Raw genomic sequence first — 17,915 nt, 5'->3', positions numbered from 1 at the left:
AGAACCTGCTCTTCATAGCTTCAGACGGGTCTGCTGGGGAAACATTTAAAGACCCTGCCAAACAGCTGATCCTCGGGATTAGCTTTTTGGTGGGGTCTTTCTCAGCCAGCTGAATAACAATTCAGCCATATCAAGCCCAGAAAATACCTGAATCAGCATCGATTTGTGTATTTTCAGGCTCATATGAACCAAACTGCACATCACTAACTGTGATGCACATCTTGTGTCATGTTTTGTACAAAGGTCTTTTTTTAGTCAACCAGCATTCAACAAAAACGTTACATTACCTAATCATTTTGAGAACGAAATGAAGAGCTGGGTTTTTAGTAACACTTTTCACTACTGAGAGGAGTCCCAAAGCAGCTTACAAGCACCTTTCCCTTCCTCCCCCCACAATAGATACCCTGTGAGGTAGGTGGGGCTGAGAGAGCTCAGATAGAACTGTTCTATATTGCTCTGCAAGAACAGTTCTAAGAGAACTGTGACTAGCCCAAGGTCACCCAGCTGGCTGTATGTGGAGGAGTGAGGAATCAAACCCAGTTCCCCAGATTAGAGTCCGTTGCTGTTAACCACTATAACCACATTGGCTCTCCATTTTCATGAACTCTTTATAAAATCACCGTTGGGGCTAATGATCTACAGCTAGAGAACACAACATATGTTTTGAAATTGTTCTTGGCCTTTTTTTGTGCAGCTGAGAAGCTCTTGCTGCTAAAAGAAGCAGAATGGAATGACTTCCTGCAGCAACTGTGTCAGCTGATTGACTCCCCAGAGAAGACCATAGGAACAACTCGAGCTAAACTGAATTTACTTTGCTACCTCTGCACTGTTCTTGGCAATAAGGAAGTAGCAACTAAGTTAATCAAGACACAGCTGGTAAGTAATTTGGCTGGTCAAAAGCTAGCAAGATTGGCTCCAAGCTAATATGGTAAAGATCAGATGCGGGCCTAAGGAGAGCTGCACCCTTTGGAGTCCACTGAAGTAATTTGGCTTAATAGGATGAAACTCTGCTTAGAATTGTACTGTAAGAACACAAAAGCGGCTGGTGCACCATCAGAACTTGGAGAGGAAATATTCTGATTGCCTCTGACTAAAACATTATATACGCTGTGTGTAGTTATTGTTGCTTCTTTTGAGGGCTTGATTGAAAAACCAAAGATACCCAGTGTAATCATGAGGGAGGTAGTTGTACTTACGAATGCATGCTCCCAGTCCAGGGCAGTGTACACATTCTAGCATACACATGGAAACTTGCATATATGAGTTGTACAGTTCCATGGTGGGACAAAAACACAATAATGAGCTTGTTAGTATTCTCCCAGTGTGAAACAAGGTGCTCCTTCTTTGAGAACCTGGGCAGTGATAAAGTAAAACTGACTCTGTTTTTCCACTTGTCTCTGTTTTGTAAAAGACATGCTTTTGTATATTGGGGCTTCTGTGTGCCAGCATCAACAGCTTCTGCCTCCTAAATAAGCAGCTAGGTCTGCTATAGATTCAAACGGGTAGCCGTGTTGGTCTGAATTAGCACAATAAAACCAGAGTCCAGTAGCACCTTTAAGACCAACAAAGATTTATTCAAGGCGTGAGCTTTCGAGTGCTTGAATAAATCTTTGTTGGTTTTACAGGTGTTACTGGACTCTGGTTTTATAGGTCTGCTATACTATGTCTTATTTAGTTGTGTACGTTGTAACGATCTCCTCAATCCAAATTAATTTCTTTCAGTGTAATCTCCATCGGTATCACCAAAACTTTCTTCCACTTGTGCTCTGGAACATAGAAACAGGAGCTCAAGCAATTATTTGGAATATGTATTAAAATTAACTTTCTTGATTTAATTCCGCAAAGGATCCTACAAACCATCTCTAAAATCAAGACTGGTCTAAATCTTCCTAGGCAATATATGACATAACAAAGGTGGAAAGGGGATGATTAACACCCATGAGCGATACCTGTCATTTCTTGCTGGGGCCTTTTGGTTCTTCAAGTGAAACTATAATGGTGTAATTTTCTCCAGACTAATTTGATCTCTTTTTAAATTCCCTAGTTCACAGTGCTGATACAGCAGCTGCGGATCGCTCAAAACTGGGATGTGTAAGTAAAACTTATTGTCTTATCTAATTGGGGATTATGTGTAACTATGACATGGTTCAGGGATGCTGTATGTACACTTGTACAGAGAGCCAGCTTGGTGTAGTGCTTAAGAGTGGCAGCTTCTAATTTAGAGAGCTGGGTTTGATTCCTCGCTGCTCCACATGCAGCCAGCTGGGTTACCTTGGGCTTGCAACAGCACTGATAAAGCTGTTTTGACTGAGCAGTAATATCAGGACTCAGTCCCACCCGCCTCACAGGGTGTCTGTTGTGGGGAGAGGAAAGGGAAGGCGATTGTAAGCCGCTTTGAGACTCCTTCAGGTAGAAAAAATCTGCATTAAAAAAAACAACTCTTCTTCTCGTACAAAATTTTCGATAAAGAGTGCATATGCACCTGTTCCATCTTGTCAGGTGAGCTGTCCTCTGTGCAGATGAGAGGGCACTGCCAGGTTACCATTGACAGTATAGAATAAGGCACTATTTGTTCGAGAATTTACACAGTGATAAAGTTATGTAAACTGGTTGGTGGCTATGAGTATTTTATCAATGCGTCTTCATATTGATGTAGCTTCTTAGCAACGAAATCTTATTGATATCCAATTGGAGATAGTAGCTTGGCAGTGCCATCTCGGCATCTACTTGTCCATCAAGGGCAGGATTGTGGCCATTGTTTTAGGGGTTCTTCAGAATTTCAGTAGGCAGCTGTGGGCAATTTTGTCAGTTCTTGAAAGTTTTGCCAGTTTTTATTGTGAAACAGAAATGCGTATATGTCACTTGTTGGATTGATGCAATTAAAAATCCTGCTGAAGTGAAGGGAAATTTTGAGATTTTATAGCCCATTTTGTGGATGGCAAATCTACCAAAAATATAATCATCAATTAAATGGAGTTGTTATGTTTGGCAGCAGCCTATCTCTGATGACCTGAGGCTCAAGGCAAATGACAGGGTAACTATCTCCTTCATGCTTCTTTGCCTGATGGGTAGCCTCTGTATCCTTGGTGTGATGTACTCAGGAATAACAGTCTTAATTAGAGGGATTGGAGTGAGTAGGAGGCATGGAAAAGGAAGTATGTTCTCCTGACTTGAAAAACTGTGTCAATCCTGCCTGTCATATTTATAGGCAATTAACTGTGTACCCCATTGAAATAATTTAAATTTTAAAGAGTAAAATGTGTAAATTTAAGGGTAAACTGTGTATGCGGAAACAGAGCACATAAGAATACATTGCAATTTGATATTGATATGGATTTACATTTTTCATTTGATCTTGTTTGCTAGACCATCATCCTATCTGTTCACAAATTATTTTCCCCTCTGTTCTATATTTATTCTATAATCAAATCGTAAACAGAGAAGACAAACTAGAGATATTGTGCTGTATGTACAATGTCCTCTTCTGTATTATTAATTGCCTCCCTTTCTCATTGTGACTCAAAATGTAAAAACAGTGGGGAAAAAAGCTATCAGACCTGGTACATCTGAAATAATGCAGAAAACAACATTAATAAATGCTTTTTGTTGCAGACGTGCCAAAGCAGCTCGAGTGATTGGTTTACTGGCATCGCATACATCTGAACTTAAAGAAAATGTTCCAGTTATAGAGGTAGCATTCCTTACTACTCCAAGATTTATACAGTTAAAGTGAAATGCTTTATGGTACTAAATTTAGATCTGTTTTAAAGCTGAATCAGGTTATGATGTTGGCTAAATATCTGTTACATTTTTATATTCTTTAAATATTCTTTAGGGAGCTCCGTGTAGTGTACATTTCTTCCTCTCCCCTCATTATCCTCAAAAGAACCCTGTGAGTTGAATTAAAGAGTGTCTTCTACTGACATGTCGTAAGCAGGGACTTGAACCAGAGTCATCCTTAGTTTAGTACTCTGTCAAAATATACTGCTCTAACAACATTCCTTGGCGTCCCCAAAATTCCCTAGGCAGAACAGAAGCAAGTAGTCGTGTATTACCGATCTGTCAGATATTTAAATATTAGATATTGTTTAAGGACCTGCAGCTCTCTAAATCTTCCTTTTATAAATTCTAAAAAGGAGTAATACATCTTTATAGTGGCCCACAATCAAAAGGAATTTCAGGGTTTAGTAATAATTTTTACCTCTATTTTTTTATTTAATGGAGATTAAAAGCTAGAAACTGGCATAGATACCCAGGAGAATCTTTATAATTTTTGTGATGCTCTAGATTTTGTCCTTGGTTGAGCCATCTGAAGTTAATTTTTGAATGTGAATGATTTTATAATACTTGTCTCATCCTTTAAAGATGTCAAAGGTGCTGAGACGCAGGGCTGAACACAAATAATGTGCTAAATAAGGGGATTTCAAGGGTTTTTTAGAGCATAATTTCTATCATATTAAAGCTTGTGTAGATCAAATGTCTAAAGACCTATTACCAACTCAGCAGTAAACATGGATCAATGTGGGTCAAACTCATTTCAGGCAAGAACTCAAGATGGAAGCAGTGGTCCATCTAGTCCAGCATCCTGTTTCATACAGTGGCCAGCCATTTCCTCTGAAGGTTCAGCAGCTAAGCATAGAGGTTAAGGCCTTTCCCTGATGTTGACTTCTGGTACTGATATTCAGAGTTTTACTGCTTCAAAACACAGAGTTTCCTTTAGGCACCGTGGCTAGTAGGTACTGGTAGACCTATCCTCCACAAATCTGTCTAATCCCTCATAAAACTGTCTATGCCTGTGGCCATCACTCCATCCTCTGGCAGTGAATTCCACATTTTAAACACTCATTGTGTAAAAAAGCATTTCCTTTTGTCCATCCTGAATATACTACCCATCAGCTTCATTGGATACCCTCTCGTTCTAGTATTTTGGGAGAAGAAGAAAAAGTTCTCTTTGCCAACTCTGTACATCCCATGCATAATTTTATATACTTCTGTGATGTGCTATCCCCTCTTAGTTGTCTCTTTTCTAAACTGAAAAGTCCCAGACTCTTCAGCATTTTCTCCTAGGGAAGATGTTCCAACTCCCTAATCACCTTCGTTGCTCTCTTGTACTTTTCCCCACTTTATGATCTCCTTTTTTAGAAAGTGACCAAACTGCACAGACCATTGATCTATACAGGACCATTATAATATTATCAATTTTATATTCAGTCTCTTTGCTAATAATCCCTGACATAGAGTTTGCCTTTTTCATTGCTGCAGCACTTAGGGTTGACACTTCCATTGAGCTATCAACTATGCCTCAAAGATCTTTTTCCCTCTCAGCCTCAGTCAGTTCAGACTCCATTAGCCTGTACTTGAAATAGGGTTTTTTGTCCCAATATGCATCTCAGTATACTTACCAACACTGAATTTCATTTGCCACATTCTTGTCCACTCAACTAGTTTTGTGGAGACGGAGCTCTTTACAGTCCTCCTTGGTTTTCACCATCCTGAATAATTTTGTATCATCTGCAAACATGGACACCAAACTACTCTCTCCTAGTTCCAGATGATTTACGAATAAATTAAATAGTACCGGCCCCAATACCAGTCCTTGTAATACAGTTCTCCATTGATAAAACGACTCTTTTCTTCCTGGAATTTAACCAATGTTTAATCCTTAAGAATACTCATCCTTTTACCCATGACTGCTAAGTTTACTCAGGAATCTTTAGTGGGTTTCTTTGTAGAAAACATTTTGAAAATCCAAGTCTGTCATGCCTTCCGAGTCATTGATCTCCATGCTTATTCACTTTCTTGGAGAACTCCAAATGGTTGATGAGGCTGGACTTCCATGTAGAAAAGCCATGCTGATTTGTCCATCAGTATGCTTTGTCCCTTTACATGCGTAATAATTTTGCGTTTTATTACAGTTTCTCCAAATTTGCCTGGGAGAGACATTAGGCTGACTGGCCTGTAATTTCCTCATTCCACTTTTAACCAATTTTTAATCCCAGTATTATTGATGCCAAGATGCACCATGAGTGCTGACTTTCCCAGCACTGTCTATCAACCTGCCTAGGCCCATGATGTCCACAATTTTCATACTAGACAGGCAAAGGCAAGTTCCCATGTGGTCAAAACACCTGTCAGAGACCCCTCCCTCTATAGTGCTAGTAACTGAATCACCTATCACTTACGTACTTACGTACTTACGTACGTACTTACTTACGTACGTACTTACTTACGTACGTACTTACTTACGTACGTACTTACGTACGTACGTACTTACGTACGTACTTACTTACGTACGTACTTACTTACTTACTTACCTACTTACTTACTTACCTACTTACTTACTTACTTACTTACTTACTTACTTACTTACTTACTTACTTACATTTTTATACTGCCCTTCCATATGGCTCTGGGTGGTTTACATGAAATGTCATAGGGTAATTACATAGAACATTATAACAAATATAACAATCATAACTTATCAACCAGAACAATATTTAACAGGAACAGTAACTTTACCAGAATCCTTGTGTAGTTCAGCTTCAGTCATGGAAGGGGGTGCCTCCGGGGGGGGGGGGGACCAGAGGATGTTGTTGGGTTGGTCGGCCTGAAACCATTTACCAAAGCCCAACCAAGAAATGTCTTAAGAATGCAAAAGAAAGCATCCAGCTACTTGTGCCCATCTTTAAGGGTAGAAAAAGCATCTCCAAACTTGTGTCCTCTTCACCAAAGGCTGCCTAGAACCTTAGTTCATGATTACTAGATTAATAGCATCTGGAAAAATCAATGCACTATTATACAGGCTTCCACCAGGGGTCACTTGGACATAAACATTAAATACTGAGTTTTTAGCTCTTTGGGATCTGGTGGTCTGTAGACTAGGCAGGCTTGAATATTATATATAATAATAATAATAATAATATATACTTAGGCTTTCGCTAGTCTGATGTGATAGCTAGCCTAATGTGACAGCTTTTTATCACATCAGACTAGCAAAAGCCTAAGTATCATATATAATATTTACACCTGCCTAATCTGTTTTATATGAGCCTCTTGTGGCGCAGAGTGGTAATGCAGCCGTCTGAAAGCTTTGCCCATGAGGCTGGGAATTCAATCCCAGCAGCCGGCTCAAGGTTGACTCAGCCTTCCATCCTTCCGAGGTCGGTAAAATGAGCACCCAGATTGCTGCTGGGGGGTAAACGGTAATGACTGGGGAAGGCACTGGCAAACCACCCCGTATTGAGTCTGCCATGAAAACGCTAGAGGGCGTCACCCCAAGGGTCAGACATGACTCGGTGCTTGCACAGGGGATACCTTTACCTTTACCTTTAATCTGTTTACGTTAGAACCAAGGTATATTTTGGAGAGCATGTGATGCTGCAGTCTTGCATGAGGGTTCAGCGAGTGGAATCCTATGTAAGACACCTTGAGTTCTAGGATACAGGATATACATGCAATAAATAATCCATTGTTGAAAATGATCCGTTTTCTAAATTATTTCGCTGTACTTTATTGCTGAAATGGCTATTGGTACTGTATAATTTGTTTTGTTTTTGAAATGGAATTAGTTCTTCAATGAGTATCCAGCTCACACACTGTCCTGGTGCATAGATTTTATACAAAACAATGTGTATTAATTTTAAAAAAGGGTGGGTGGCTTGCATGAGAAGAATCCATGCAAATGGATTCCACTCATGAACTACCCCACATTTTTGCATAAGAAGAACTTCCTTGCACACTGAATGTTCTCTGCTGACAGTGGGAAAGTGCCTGTGAGCATGAACCGTAGAGTTATCTCCCATAATGCTACATAAAAGAAAACATTATTGAGGGTAGCTTACCACTTAACCAGCATGTCCTGCGGTCTGAGGGATCTGCCCAGTAATCACTGACAAAACCGGAATGTCTTTTCCCTACTGGTGGAATAATCTCCATTTAGGGCCAATTGCAGCTCTTGCTTAGGATTCCACACACACACACACACACCCCTTCCCTTCAGGCCTGCTGTGAAGGAAGCCTCTAACAGCAACTGACTGAGGCAAGGAACATGTTTCTCTGTCTGTCTGTGTTGCACTGATGGGCAGCAATTGCTGTCGCTCTTCCGAGTGTGATGCAGGGTGGCTGTGAGAAGGTGCATACATTCCTTTTGAATGGGCACATGTGAGGACGGAGGGATTTCTCCCTCAATCTAATGGTCAGTTTACAGGAAAGCTGCAGAAAAGCCCTTCCCAGTGATAATACTGCTGTGGCAACACCCTTGTGCTATGTTTGGGCTAGTCTGGATCATGCACACAAAGACAGAAAACTGCCTAAAACAGGGCCAAGAGGTTCATCTATCAAGGTCAGTCCTGTTTAGTCTGACTGGCAGCAGCTTTCCTGGGTCTTTGGCAAAGGTCTTTTCCGTCAGGTACTATAGAATACTTTTAACTGGAGATTCTAGGGGCTGAATCTGGGATTCTCCCGATGCAAATTAAATGCTCTTCCACCGAGCCAAGGCCTGTTCCCAGTCTGAACTTTCTTTAATATACTGTAGTGCAAACATATTCTAGGTTTCTTTTTTTTTAAGTAAGCTACTGGGGAGGCCTGTGGTTTTAAAAGCCTGCAGTGGAGAGTCTGGGAGACCTGTACAAAAAGTAATTGCTTTTGAAGTCCAAGGTAGTCTGGCAATTATTGGCATTCTCTCCATCCTGACACTGTGTATGTTAGAAAGAAACTTTTATGTCCACATCTCAATAAGTGACGTTTATAAAAAGTTGGCCCTGAATATCCACAGTTTACATTCCTCTCGCTGTAGAACCTTGTTATATTAAGTCTTTGTTGGTTATAAACTGGTTCTACCATGCAGGGAAGAAGGTCCCTGAGGAACACCGAGAAAGGACTTTTCCTGGCAAAAATGTTTGAGTACTCACCACTACCACCCATCGAGTTGTAGACATGCTGAACTTGAAATCTGTCCTGCTTAAGGGTGAAATGCTTGTAACTTTGAAGCTTTATGTTTCTATATACCTCTCTTGTAATGTATTTGAAGCATGAGCTATATGATTTCTGGTTACAGTTTCTTTCTATTAGGAAGAGTATATTAATGGTAAAATAATGAAAAGGTAAGGCAATTATAAGATACTCTGGTTGTAACAAATGTGGGTTCTTCACTGAAGCAGACATCTGTTCCACTTAATATTTTTGGTAAGGGCTTGGAGGTGGAGCTGGTCTCATGGCTTAAGTGCCACTCAGCACTTAACACCCACTCAGAGCGGCTGTCCCGCCCCTGAGTGCCACCTCCTCCAACTGGCTTGCCTGTCTGTTCAGTGGCCAGCCAATCACCTTCCATCCCCCACCCCTTACCACCCCTCTTCCTTCCACTTCCCTCCAAGGCTCATAGGCTGCAGATCACTGCCATGTAAGAGCTGCCCCTGCCAGTGCGTTCCCTAACAGCTGCCTGCAGCCTTTCCAGGCCCTGGGGGGAAGGAGAGGCCATCTGCAGAGTCCTTCCACCCCCCACCCCACCCAGTCTCGCACCCGTTGTATTCCTGAATGCAACAGGCTTGGCCCCTAGTGTAGTTTATAATTACTCTTTTTATTCTCTGCTCATTCAAATTATCCAGATATATATTGAGATGGTATCTTATGGCAATTTTTGGCTGTTACTGACTCTTTTATTCTGCAAGTGATTAAAAAAAATAATTTGAAGTTAGTCTCCTTGAAATTTAAATTGCCTCTTTTAGAGAATATGCACAAATATTTGTCTATATTTAAGGGGACAGCATTCTTCCAGCTTAATCCCATTGAATTTTCATTCCTTTGAAGTGAAGGTATATGTTAAGAATAATGACATTGTTTAGTTGTATTTCTATAAAGTGATCAGGTGAAATCTGGGTTTAGGTCAAAATCTGCCTACTAACAGGGAGGTGATCATAGGGCTTAGTCTGCACACATAGGATAATGCACTTTCAATGTGCTTTGTCAGCTGGATTTTCCTCTGCAGAACAGGAAAATCTACTTCTAAAGTGCATTGAAAGTGTGTTATCTATTGTGTGCAGACTAGGCCCAAGTCATAGCAAGAAGGTTCTTCTGTGTACTTTGAAGGGAACTTTTGCATAGGCATACAAAAGTAAGTAAAAAAATATTGCTACAAAAATGATAGAAACCTTTATTAAACAAAAATATCAAAACATGAAGCTCTTGTTTCTCAACATATCCTCAATCTAGTTCTGTACACTTCTGAAGGCGGTGTTTCTATCCCTCTAACCCTTCCTTGAAGAATTCTGTGCTCTTCGATTTACACCACATCGAAGTGGCAGTTTTCGCATCCTCGAGGGACTCAAATCGTGTTCCTTTTAAATGTTCTTTGACTTTTGGGAGCAGAAGGAAGTCTGAAGTGGCAAAATCAGGACTGTAGGGTTTGATGGGGTACGGTTTCCCAGCCAAATTCTCTTCATGCAGCTCTTGCTACCCTTGAAGAATGAATGAGTGGGTGCATTGTCACAATGGAAAAACATTCCTCAGCGCAACTTTGATGGCTTTTTTCTCACTAATTCAGTTTTCACATTTCTTAAAACTGCTGCTAATAAGCTCCCATGATCATCCTGTGTCCTTCAAAAAATATTTTTGTTTGGAACAAATGTTTTGTCTGGAATAAACCCAGGCATGCATGAACTGGAACCCTAGTAAGCCACTCTTTTTGACTTTATCTCATATAGCAGACCAGAGATATTAGGTTTATCTGGTGTTTGTTAATTGTTATATGTGTAGAAAAATTCAGAAATATGTGTTAAATGAGCAAGTGATACTGTTTGGAGATTTTAACCAGTCTTTCATCATTTCTTCTTCTCATGCATATTAGGAGAAGACAAAAAGACAAAAGCAAAGTAATTGATAAATTTTGGAAAACCTCATATTTTAGAGAAAGTGATAGAACTTCTTCAATCATAAATGTACTTCTAAAATCATGTGTACTCTGCTTCTTGTAATACTCATCTGTGTATTTGTACGTTGAAAACCTCAGTATGAAATCAATTAAGTGGCTCTCTAGTTCTCTTGCACTACTTGTCAAATATGGATAAAGCTGGAGCTTGCTTTTGTACAATTCAGTCAGCTGGAAAATTAAATTTAAAAGTCAGCCCATGAAAAAAATGGTTTTCTGTACCTTACATGTTTGAATTTTGACTTGATTGGCCAGAAAATGCCCATCTTTATTGCAGAGCTGTTGAAAACATTATGGAAGGCAGAGACTAACAAGGGGGAAAGTCTGTCTACTTTATTAAAACAGCAACACAATTGCGATGTTTTCTTAATACTAATGAACAATTTTCTGCTGATAATTATTACTACAAAGTCAGTAAATTATATTCACCCCTATTCAAGGCATTCCTTGTGTCTAAAAGACAGTGGGCTATGTTTGAATCATGTCAATGGAAACGTTTCTTTATTTCTGTTAATTATTTGATAGCTTTCATATCCTTTCTTCTGCCTCTTTGTCATTTGCCTCCTTATCCCATTGCAAGTTCTCTAGTTTCTTTCAGGGTTGATGGAGAGGTTGCAGTGAGTTTGGGGTGGAGGAGGAGAGAGCACAATCCAGCCACCTGCTGTGAAGTCCAGACAGTAGCTCTAAGTTTAAACTGTAACAGGAACCAGAACTTGCAGCATGACTCAGTTTGCCTTCATTAGAGGAATATGTTTACATGGAAAGATGTTGTCCTAAATCCTTGTGTATGTGTCTCCCCAACTTAAAAGTCTCAAATTCTCTAGTCTCTTAAATTTTTATCACGCCAATCTATGGCTCAGCTGTGTTTGGAATATTGTGTACAATTCTCTTCAGATGAAAAAGCAGTTTAGTGATAGCGGAAAAAATGCCTAAGTTGGCAACCAAGGTGATGAAAAAGTTGGAACCCTTTCTCTAGAAGGGCAAGCTAAAGGTTTTTTTGGGAAAACTTGACTAAGCGGAAATGACGGAGCTTTATAAATGTTATATTAACAGTTTGGAAAAACTTTATAAAAATCTTTCATGACAGTGCAACAGTAGGTCACATAAAGAAATTGATATGTCATAGATATATCTTAGATGAAAGAGGTACGTTTTTGCGAACGCATACTTAATGTAAGGTTCTCACTGTCACGAAATGCAGTGGCAGCCATGGACTAATGTAGCATTAAGATAGGATAATAAACATATTCATTAAAGGTAAGCTTATCAATGACTGTTAGCCATGATAGCTAAATGAGAACCGTCAGGTATAAATACAGTGTGCTTCTGGTAAATGATGGGCAAAAGCTTTTGTTTTTGGCTTCCTGGAAAGGATGTCAGCTGAGATAATCCTTTGGCCTGATTCAGAAGGGCTGATTTTATTAATTAGTAAATGGTAACTTTTTGGCAGGTTTTAATGAAGAAAGTGCCTTTTGTTTTCCTCCATGCATCTTGTGATTATTCCTGCTAATGTATATATTTTTTTCCTGCAGGCTGTCACTCTGTTAACCGAACTGATAAGAGAAAACTTCAGGAATAGTAAACTGAAACAGTGCCTTTTACCTAGCCTTGGAGAATTGCTTTATCTTGTGGCCAGCCAGGTAAGATAAATAGAAACCAATTTCTCTAATTACATTTGGGTAAATAGACAAAGGTGAGCATCTTAAAAAGATGTTCTTAGGATTCCTGAGATAGGATATATATATTCCATTATAAGGGGCATTGACAAAAAGTGCTACTTTACAGTATTAGGTAAGACCTTAAGGCTGTTGTAGGGGCACATTTTTATTAGCCAACAGATCTGATGGAGAAGCAGCAGTAGGAAGGGATCACAAGTTAATCCGTCTCATTCTTAAACATTTTTCCCATACAAGTTTCTCTCTCAGCTACCCCATGGGAGAAAGATTTATGGGTTGAATCATAGGTCTCTTTTTTGCTGATTAAAGAGACCATTAGCTAACTGTGGAGGAATTCCCTTCATCTGGAGCTTTCTCATTTGGAGCAAGGTTCTTTATTTTGGAGCATGACTTCTCAGTGGAAGAGTGCAATGGAATCAACCACGTCTTCCTACGTAAAGCTAATAACTATATCTATTGACCCCCTTCCCCCACAGCGTCTCCCTGATAAAAGCCCCAAAATGTTTCCCTCTTGCCCTGTCCTCACTCAGCTGTGTTAAATTTTGTGATTACAAATATCCTGTACATTATGTACTTTGGCCTGTAAACACTGTGAAAGATAGTGGGTAACTCATAAATACCTAGGTTTGAAAAATCTATATTTGTTTTATTCCCTTATAACCCAATCGGATGAGAAGGAAGTTTCTGTGGCATATTTCTTAGTTTTAAAGAAATCATTGGCTGATTAAATCCTCTTGCATAAAGGGGTGATATAAGCTTGTGTATTGTCCCCACTCGTATTGAATATCTGCTTAAATGATTTGGCCCTTCATCTGTCCAGTTAGATGACCCATGCTCCGGCACTGGACAGAAGTTGCCACTGTTGCTGCATGTGAACAATATGCTTCTGTTATCACTCACTCAGCTTGGATTATATAAACTATTAAAAGCACTTGTAGAATGCTGTGTAAAATCTTATTGAGAAAGGCCCTCATATGGGGCTGGGGAAGGTGATTGTTAAAAGTAGACTCAGCTAGGATTTTATGACAAAGATATGGATATTATAAAACAAATAAAATTTGGATGCAAGTACATTACTGAGGGTACAGTATGTTCACCAAGGTCTTTTGGAGTTCCCTTCTCTTATGCTATTCCAAGCAACTTAAGTATCCTAACGATCCGTCATTATAGAGGAACATTTATGTTTGCTCAGTTAAACTTTTCCTTCAGCCATCCTAGGGGGACAATTCACAGGCATAGTTTCTGCAGACAGAGTGTGTAAATGTGAATTGGGTCAGCTTGTACTCTTAGAACCTATTTTATTGGAGTGTGAAATTGATTTGAGAGAAAGATATTTTTTTGAGTTTACCATCTCAAAAAAATGTCCAGTTTGTCCTTGTAGAATGTAGATGAAGATTAGAAAACTACCTTATTATTTACTAAAAATATTTAGCTGCAGTGATGGCCTATAAGAGGGTTAGATCTCAATCTGTTCAAGACCTTTGAGTCTAAAGAACTGTTAAGAGGTGTAAGAAGAAATTATTGTACATCTATTAGTGAAATGTAGGCCAATCTGCAGATACTTAATTCCATGAATTGGGCCCATATACAAAGAACGATGATATTCCCACGAATTTGGGGGAACCCCCCCCCATCTTTGCAGAAACATCTAAAACATGGGGGGGGGGATTATCTAAAACATGGGGGAGATTTTGTCTGTGTAAATTTCCTAGAACAGAGGCATATGATATAAATAAATTAATAAATTAGCTGAAGGGAGGGAAGATAAAACTTGGGCTGGGGAGTGGATAAAAATTAGGTTGGTTTGTGAGTGGGAAAAAAAGAAGTAAGCAGGGAAAGGTAAGGATATGGGGGAAACGAGGTTGTATTTACAAGTCCTCCACTCTGCATCTGGGTTCAGCCTGGTGACTGGCACCATATACGTGGGTTATAGTTTTCCCAGATAGAGACTGCTATGGGTAGAGGAAGGAAAGCGGAAAACTGGCTGGGGGATAGAAAGGTAGGTGGTTTGGTGGGTGAGCAGGCAAGAAGGAGGCAGGAAAAAGAGAGCTCTGGAGACTTTAAGAGAAGGAAAAGAGGAAATAGAGGGAAAATAGAGTAATGAAATATACTTTCTCTAAGTCCTTGTGGGTTACTACTTGTAACTTTCTAACGATATTGTATTATCCCTTGATATAATGAGGGAGATAAATTTTAAACATATTCTTAAATGCCCATCTTCAGAAATCTAGGAAAGGCCAACTTTCCAGATCATTGAACCATATTCTCTGAAATATGAATAGATTTAGTAGATAAAATATTCGAAAGATGTTTCCTGGTCCAAGGGTTACAAATGCCCTTCTTTTCCCCAAAGTCACTAGAAAAGTTCTATTCTTAAATGGTGTGGCATAATGTGGGAATTGCAGCTGCTGCACCCCATCTGCACGCCTGGGGATGTGCTGCTGTCTGCTGTATTGGCTTAATTGCTGAGACAGTACTGAGGCCTCAGAAAGTGGAGGCTTACCCCAGTCCTCTTCCTCCCAGCCAGCTGTTACACTTACCAGTACTTGGTGTAATGGTTAGGAGCCAGGTTGGTGTAGTGGTTAGGAGCGCTGACTTCTAATCTGGCGATCCAGGTTTGATTCCGCACTCCCCCACCTGCAGCCAGCTTGGGCTCGCCACAGCACTGTTAAAGTTGTCCTCCTGTGGCTGTGTCATGCTGCCGTCTCTGGAGGATAATAAGCCCTTTGCATAGGTAGGGCACATCCCTGGCTTCCTGTCATCCCGACTTACCTTCATCTGTGTCCCTGTTGCTGGGCTCGGTGAGTCCTCTGCCTGTCACACTGTCTCTGCTGCCAGTCTTCTCCTCACCACTGTGCCTGGTTCACATAGAATCTCCAGCTGCGGTGAGTCGGGTTTGTGCAGCAGTGAGACATATTGCCAGCTGTTTGCACAGCTGGTATTTTCTGGCTACAGGCAGGGTGAAACCAACCACAACAGGCAGGATGAGTTCAGGTGCCAAATCAAGTTCATTTATTAGCCATCTAGCCAGTTTGTAATGCAATTTTTTTAAAAAATGCAGATACAAAATTGATTACAAAATATTTGTTTACCATATTATTAAAACTACAAATAGTTCAGGAAATAATAATGCAATAACCACTTGAAACAGAGGGGAGGAGAATAAGCTTAAAAATAACTAAGAATAGGAGAAATCATTTAAATAGATTTAAAAGAAATTGTTTAAAAACAACAACGAGGGGGGAATCAGCTAGGTAGAAAATAATATTTTATGAAAAATGAATAAGATTATAAAAGAATTGTTAGGTTTGTTTAAAATCATTTAGTAATTGGTATTGATTTGACGTAATTTAATGGCTGTTGCACAAAATTTTGCAGCCGTCTTAGTGAGTTGGGGGATAGTCCCAGAGAGAAACTGCTTCCAAAATAAAAATAGATTCTTCCAGAGAGAAAGAAAGATAAAAAGTGTGATTCATTGAGTCTATCTCCCCTGACTAGCAGGGACAAAGTATCTCCTCTCTAGGTATCTTAAATTTACCCTCTAACATTGCAGAAGGCAAAGCAGAGCTTCTAGCTAACATAGAGGCCTATGGCTAGGAATTTTCAAGAGGAAGAGATAAGTGGCAGGAGCTGGAATATACCTAGAAGTAGGAGATGCAAAAAAATCTCAGGGCACCTTGAGAGATCTATTTGTCATTCAGTGTCCCTGATTCTCTGGCTAATAGCTTGCTTAGCGTGGTTGAAACCCAGTTTCAAAAGCTCAGAGGAGGAAAAACCAAGAAGAGCTGTCTTTCTCTTAGTAGTTATTATCTATTGCAGGGGTAGTCAACCTGTGATCTGGCAGGCTCATGGGAACTGTACTCCATGAACATCTGGAGGAGCACAGGTTGACTACCCCTGATGTATTGAGTTCAGGTGCAACTTGGCTGTCCCCAGACAGTGGCAAATTTAATGTTCCTGTAAACTGATACATTTGTTGTAAATGTTCTGTTTCCTCTTTTCCACACATTTTATTTCTCATTACTTTGTTAAATAAACTTTTAAACTTGCAGCAATAAATTGCTGTAATTTCTCCAAGTTATAGTGGGTTAAATCCAGCCTAGCCTTTCAGTGAGCACAAGGATTTCTTCCCACAGGTAACAGTTTTCCTACCTCCCCTGCCCCTCAAGAACAGAATTTTGGCTGTTTCTGGAGTGGGGAAGGTAAGGAAGCTGCTTTTGTGCCTGGGAAGGCACTTCTCAAGGTACTGACTCCAAAATTATTATACCAGAATATAGAAAAGTTCCTCTAGTCTGTGTCATTACACAGTCTTCTAAACTGAAAGAAGGGTATCATTTTGAAAGTGCTAGAAATTATGGGTTGTCTCCAAATAATTTCTTGTTGTTACTTCTGATAGTGGAAGCTGAGTGGTTTTGGTTGATGCTGTTTCCTCTTTCAGCAGCCCACCAAACTCCCTGAAATAATGCTCCTGGAGGTCCAGGAACTCTGTTAAACAGCATGGGTGGTGTCCTGGGGGCCTGTATTAGAGGGAGCATTGGCCCTCTTCCACTGGCAGAAAATGACTTTGAGTGTCTGCATAGGCTGAATGGAGTGTCAAGTGTAGGGAATAGATTTCAGTTATGATCTATTCAGTGGGTTGTTGGATTATTTGAAGTAAAGATCATAATGTTTTTCCAGTGTTAATGAAGATGAATTTTATTTGGAAGAGCATGACAGAAAATACTTGCCATGCATCAGGACATTCTCCTAAGGCACAGAGTATCTTGTTGGAATGACTGAAAACGCAGATTTCAGAGGAAACCTTCTTAACATGTTATTTTTTAAGAAACGATAATAGGGAGGGGGACTTGAACCTGTGGATGAGGTAGGGTTGAGACTTCAAGTATGATCCAGAGGGGAAGAAATGAATAAAAGTTTTGTGGAGAAAGGGGGATAATCAAATATGGAAGAAAAAGCTTTATGTCAGCAACAGTGAAATTAGAGAAGATAATGGAATTCACGCCTTGGAGCTTTCGATGTCTGGGTTTCAGCACATGAAGGCTAAGCACTAAATATGGTGCCATAAATTCTCTGGCTTTAGATGAAACTGACTGTTTTGCTTGAAAGAAGCCCTCTGTTTCTCCTCAGTGTCAAACAGCTAATAAATCCCAAACACCTTCTGAGTCCTCTGCTGCATGTAGATTTGTCTAATTGTAGGGGTATTTAAATAATTTTGATCCAGTATTTTAGGTTTCTTTCACATACACTTTTAACTGGTCCCTAATATTTCTTTAGATGCGGTCTTTAAACAGCAAAAGTGATTTATATATCTAGCAATA

General features: G+C 39.8%; 1 protein-coding gene across 5 annotated transcripts in view; it reads left to right on the top strand.

Annotated features, from left to right (window-relative positions):
* ULK4 (unc-51 like kinase 4) overlaps positions 1-17,915 on the top strand; it is a 173,936-nt gene that overhangs the window by 29,141 nt on the left and 126,880 nt on the right. For all 5 annotated transcript variants that reach the window (XM_077303057.1, XM_077303055.1, XM_077303058.1 and 2 more), the window contains exons 15-18: positions 695-876; positions 2,045-2,091; positions 3,613-3,691; positions 12,454-12,561. In XM_077303057.1, the coding sequence (XP_077159172.1) occupies positions 695-876; positions 2,045-2,091; positions 3,613-3,691; positions 12,454-12,561 (416 nt within the window). The remainder of the gene's footprint in view (positions 1-694; positions 877-2,044; positions 2,092-3,612; positions 3,692-12,453; positions 12,562-17,915) is intronic.

Source organism: Paroedura picta, chromosome 11 (assembly GCF_049243985.1).
Source record: "Paroedura picta isolate Pp20150507F chromosome 11, Ppicta_v3.0, whole genome shotgun sequence".
Lineage (NCBI taxonomy): Eukaryota > Metazoa > Chordata > Lepidosauria > Squamata > Gekkonidae > Paroedura > Paroedura picta.
This window is presented reverse-complemented; position numbering and strand designations above follow the sequence as displayed.